General features: G+C 48.1%; 1 protein-coding gene across 1 annotated transcript in view; it reads left to right on the forward strand.

The window, feature by feature from the left end:
• The window catches only part of LOC134802496 (zinc finger protein 879-like), a 30,756-nt gene extending 25,199 nt beyond the window's left edge, over positions 1-5,557 (forward strand). The window contains exons 9-12 of the mRNA XM_063775174.1: positions 190-292; positions 474-593; positions 3,558-3,656; positions 4,070-5,557. Of these exons, the coding sequence (XP_063631244.1) occupies positions 190-292; positions 474-593; positions 3,558-3,656; positions 4,070-4,207 (460 nt within the window). The 3' untranslated portion in view covers positions 4,208-5,557. The remainder of the gene's footprint in view (positions 1-189; positions 293-473; positions 594-3,557; positions 3,657-4,069) is intronic.
• Positions 5,558-6,000: the final 443 nt, after the last annotated feature.

The following is a 6,000-nucleotide window of genomic DNA, read 5'->3' on the forward strand; positions in this document are numbered from 1 at the left end:
AAATGACGTAAATATACAGTTAACGACAAAAACATTGAGTTGATGACTAAAATGGTGTTTGAAAACTTTGAAATGACGAAAATGTTGAGTAGAATGACAAAATCCGACAACTAGTTAAAGTAAAATGAGGAATTTTCATCATTTTTCCGCCTATTGTAAGCTCATTTTGTCTTTATATTGCATTGCCAGGGCCAACGGCGAGCTAGTGTGCACGCCGTGCAACCGGACGTTCTCGTCGGTGGCCACGTACAAGCAGCACATGCGGCTGTCTCGAGCACACGTCTCCGAACAGGTATTCATTAATGATTAATTGTGTTGTAGGGTTTCGTTTTTAGGGTTCCGTACCCAAAGGGTAGAAACGGGACCCTATTACTAAGACTTCGCTGTCCGTCTGCCTGTCACCAGGCCGTATCTCATGAACCGTGATAGCTAGACTAGACAGTTGAAAATTTCTATATGTATATTGATTCCAGGATTTCCCGCACGCGTGCGACGAGTGCGGACGGCGCTTCGCCAACAAGACGCGGCTCCAGGACCACATCGACTGGGACCACAGGAGACACTTCGCGCATCACTGTACACAGTGCCAGAAGGTATAGACAGTGGGGCGACACTCTTCCGTTCGGGCATTCTCGGCTCCGTTCGGCTCAGCGTTGCTCCGCCAACAAGACGCGGCTCCAAGACCACGTCGACTGGGACCACAGGAGGCACTTCGCTCATCACTGTACACAGTGCCAGAAGGTATAGACAGTAGGGCGACACTCTTCCTTTCGGGCATTCTCGGCTCCGTTCGGCTCAGCGTTGCTCCACCAACAAGACGCGGCTCCAAGACCACATCGACTGGGACCACAGGAGGCACTTCGCTTATCACTGTACACAGTGCCAGAAGGTATAGACAGTGAGGCGAGACTCTTCCTTTCGGGCATTCTCGGCTCCGTTCGGCTCAGCGTTGCTCCGCAAACAAGACGCGGCTCCAAGACCACATCGACTGGGACCACAGGAGGCACTTCGCTCATCACTGTACACAGTGCCAGAAGGTATAGACAGTGGGGCGACACTCTTCCTTTCGGGCATTCTCGGCTCCGTTCGGCTCAGCGTTGCTCCACCAACAAGACGCGGCTCCAAGACCACATCGACTGGGACCACAGGAGACACTTCGCTCATCACTGTACTCAGTGCCAGAAGGTATAGACAGTGGGGCGACACTCTTCCTTTCGGGCATTCTCGGCTCCGTTCGGCTCAGCGTTGCTCCACCAACAAGACGCGGCTCCAAGACCACATCGACTGGGACCACAGGAGGCACTTCGCTCATCACTGTACACAGTGCCAGAAGGTATAGACGGTGGGGTGACACTCTTCCTTTCGGGCATTCTCGGCTCCGTTCGGCTCAGCGTTGCTCCGCCAACAAGACGCGGCTCCAAGACCACGTCGATTGGGACTACAGGAGGCACTTCGCTCATCACTGTACACAGTGCCAGAAGGTATAGACAGTGGGGCGACACTCTTCCTTTCGGGCATTCTCGGCTCCGTTCGGCTCAGCGTTGCTCCACCAACAAGACGCGGCTCCAAGACCACATCGACTGGGACCACAGGAGGCACTTCGCTCATCACTGTACACAGTGCCAGAAGGTATAGACGGTGGGGAGACACTCTTCCTTTCGGGCATTCTCGGCTCCGTTCGGCTCAGCGTTGCTCCGCCAACAAGACGCGGCTCCAAGACCACGTCGATTGGGACTACAGGAGGCACTTCGCTCATCACTGTACACAGTGCCAGAAGGTATAGACAGTGGGGCGACACTCTTCCTTTCGGGCATTCTCGGCTCCGTTCGGCTCAGCGTTGCTCCGCCAACAAGACGAGGCTCCAAGACCACGTCGACTGGGACCACAGGAGGCACTTCGCTCATCACTGTACACAGTGCCAGAAGGTATAGACAGTGGGGCGACACTCTTCCTTTCGGGCATTCTCGGCTCCGTTCGGCTCAGCGTTGCTCCGCCAACAAGACGCGGCTCCAAGACCACATCGACTGCGACCACAGGAGGCACTTCGCTCATCACTGTACACAGTGCCAGAAGGTATAGACAGTGGGGCGACACTCCTCCTTTCGGGCATTCTCGGCTCCGTTCGGCTCAGCGTTGCTCCGCCAACAAGACGCGGCTCCAAGACCACGTCGACTGGGACCACAGGAGGCACTTCGCTCATCACTGTACACAGTGCCAGAAGGTATAGACAGTAGGGCGACACTCTTCCTTTCGGGCATTCTCGGCCCCCTTCGGCTCAGCGTTGCTCCGAGCAATTATTAGGGTTGGCACAACTTGACTTCTCTTCGCGTGCACGACCACAGATAAGATAATGGTTCGAACTTTAACAACCCTAAATAGCCGAAATGGATAGTGCCATATATTAGAAAGGGACAGCATGATTCGTCACTGAACCGCTGTCAAACTCCGGTTTTGTAGGAAGTTTCCTTTCTGTACGGTAGTACTATCCTCCTACAAATGAAAAGTCCAATATATGCCACTGAAATTTGAATCTATAGTGTAGAAAATAGAGTTGATATTGCGTTGTTGGAAAATTGAACGAAACAAAGCAAAAACAACTCTGTTCCAATTGAATAGGATTTATATTTCATCGAACTGAAGTGGTACTATAGGTGGGACTCTGCGCTTTAGGAGGCTATTACTTATTCTGTGATAAAGGGTCTGAATTAGAGATGCACCGGATATTCGGTTACTATCCGGTATCCGGCCTTACCCGCCTATTATTTTAATATCCGGCCGGATACCGAATAGTGACATACTATCCGGCCGGATATCGGATATTTCGAACCTAGAAATAAGTCCGCGCGAACGTTCACTAGGAAACAGGTCAAATTAAAAATAAATTAAATATCAAAATCTGCACAATGCGCACCTGAAATACCGAAATGTAGGTATAGTTCCGCCGGTCGGATACCGGATATTCGGCCGATGGGCAGGCTGAATATCCGGTATCCGGCCAAACAATTATTCGCTGCATCTCTAGTCTGAATGACGCTATTTCACGTCATTTTTTAAACGGCCTCCTAGCCTAGTCGGTAGTGACCCTGCCTACGAAGCAGGAGGTCCCGGGTTCGAATCCTGGTAAGGGCATTTATTTGCGTGTTCATCACAAATATTTGTTCCTGAGTTATCGATGTTTTCTATGTATATAAGTATTTATATATATGTGTATATTATATATATCGTCGTCTAGTACCCACAACACAAGCCTTATTGAGCTTACTGTGGTTCTAGGTCAGCGGTGGGCAAACTTTCTTCATGAGGGGCCAAAACTTGAAGGAATTTCAGAGGAGGGCCAGATTTACAGCAAAAATGTATTTTTATTATATTGCTGGCCATATTGTAAATTTTTTTAAATGACCGGCGGCGGGCCAGAAAAATCCTTTCGTGGGCCGGACCTGGCCCGCGGGCCGTACTTTGCCCTCCACTGTTCTAGGTCTTTCTGTGTAAAATTGTCCTATAATATTTATTTATTCTATAATATTTATTATTTTATAACTTATGTATATTGTCGGCAGGTATTCAAAAGCCACACGTCGCTGTACCTGCACAAGCAGGTGGTACATAAGAAGGAGCACGCCGAACATCTCTGTGACCACTGCGGGAAACCTTTCCCGGTAAGTTTTAGCAAAGAGAATTGTGTATTCCATCTTTGGTTTAAGCAAAGAGAATATGAAATAGAGGCGGATTCTCAAGGTAAATTATGTAGCCACAGTAGATTTACTGCCATATTTCGACAGACGATTAAAACTGTTAGGATAAGGACCAAAGTGAAATCAAAGATCAAAATTCAAGAAGAAAGTCAAAGATGGCAGTAAATGTACTGACTGCATAATTTACTTTGACAATACGGCGCTAGTCTAAATTCTCTTTGGTTTTAGCATTAAAAAAATTTAGTCCCAATATTCAACTACAAAAAAACAAAACCCCGCATCTTAATATCTGCCTAAGATAGTTTTAGTTATGATCTTAATTCTCCTCACAATACTTTAGTTAGAACATACATTTAACCCAAACCATTTAATTTCAGAACCACGCGAAGCTCCGCAGCCACATAATAGCGCTCCACACGTCCGAGTCCCCCTACAAGTGCACCTCTTGCGCGGCGCGGTTCAGCTGGCACTCGTGTCTATCGCGCCATGTACGCAGAGTGCACAAGCGCAAGTGATGTCTCTACACTTGCACAAGTGACGCAAGTGTCTTGCGCGGCCCGGTTCAGCTGGCACTCGTGTCTATCGCGCCATGTACGCAGAGTGCACAAGCGCAAGTGATGTCTCTACCGACACTTGAGCGCAAGTGACGCAAGTGTCTTGCGCGGCTAGGTTACGCTGGCACTCATGTCTCATGCCATGTATGCAGTGCAGCGCAAGTGATGTCTCTACACTTGCACAAGTGACGCAAGTGTCTTGCGCGGCCCGGTTCAGCTGGCACTCGTGTCTATCGCGCCATGTACGCAGAGTTCACAAGCGCAAGTGATGTCTCTACACTTGCACAAGTGACGCAAGTAACGCAAGTGTCTTGCGCGGCCCGGTTCAGCTGGCACTCGTGTCTATCGCGCCATGTACGCAGAGTGCACAAGCGCAAGTGATGTCTCTACCGACACATGAGTGCAAGTGACGCAAGTGTCTTGCGTGGCTAGGTTACCGGTTACCGGTTCAGCTGGCACTCGTGTCTATCGCGCCATGTACGCAGAGTGCACAAGCGCAAGTGATGTCTCTACCTGTCACATGAGTGCAAGTGACGCAAGTGTCTTGCGCGGCTAGGTTACGCGGCACTCGTGTCTATCGCGCCATATACGCAAAGTTCACAAGCGCAAGTGATGTCTCTACACTTGCACAAGTGACGCAAGTGTCTTGCGCGGCTAGGTTACGCTGGCACTCATGTCTCACGCCATGTACGCAGAGTTCACAAGCGCAAGTGATGTCACTACAGTCCGTGCAAGTGAGGTCAGTGCGCAAGTCAGTACAAATAATCAAAAACCGGGCAAGTGCGAGTCGGACTCGCGCACACGGAGGGTTCCGTACACTAATGCAAAAAAAAAGAAAACGGTCACCCATCCAAGTACTGACCACTCCCGACGTTGCTTAACTTTGGTCAAAAATCACGTTTGTTGTATGGGAGCCCCATTTAAATCTTTATTTTATTCTGTTTTTAGTATTTGTTGTTATAGCGGCAACAGAAATACATCATCTGTGAAAATTTCAACTGTCTAGCTATCACGGTTCGTGAGATACAGCCTGGTGACAGACAGACGGAAGGACGGACGGACGGACGGACGGACGGACGGACAGCGAAGTCTTAGTAATAGGGTCCCGTTTTACCCTTTGGGTACGGAACCCTAAAAAAGACCACCTTGGCCGCTTCTATAATTATGTCAGTCATATTAAACCATGGTCAGTATTATTTATACAATTTATAGTCATTATATTCCTAGTATACATAATTTAAGGATTTTAGCTTTGAGTATACATATAAAATTAATAAATGAAATAATTTTATTAATTTTCTCAATATTCTAAATAAGGATTTACCAATTAGACTAAATATTTTAATACAAACTTTAAATAAAAGATTTTGTGAACGAATTGTGTTTCATTTTACAAATGAGTATCAAGGGTTGGCAACTGTCAGAGGTTTGCATAGATGCATTCGGAAAAAGAGATCTTCTGAACAAGCCGCCACCTTACTTATTAATCTTGTCTCTTCCTACCTTGACAGAGGAGAATCATGCGTGGGAATCTTCCTAGATCTGGCCAAGGCGTTTGACACTGTCTCAATCCCCATATTGCTAAGGAAGCTTGAACTGTTAGGCATTCGCGGTATCGCTTGGAACTGGTTCCAAAGCTACCTTACAAACCGGAAACAGTTTGTAAGACTCGGCACTTTAGTCAGTGATTCAGCCCCTATAACCTTCGGTGTGCCGCAGGGAAGCATCCTCGGTCCCACCCTATTTCTGATATA

Source organism: Cydia splendana, chromosome 24 (assembly GCF_910591565.1).
Source record: "Cydia splendana chromosome 24, ilCydSple1.2, whole genome shotgun sequence".
Taxonomy (NCBI): domain Eukaryota; kingdom Metazoa; phylum Arthropoda; class Insecta; order Lepidoptera; family Tortricidae; genus Cydia; species Cydia splendana.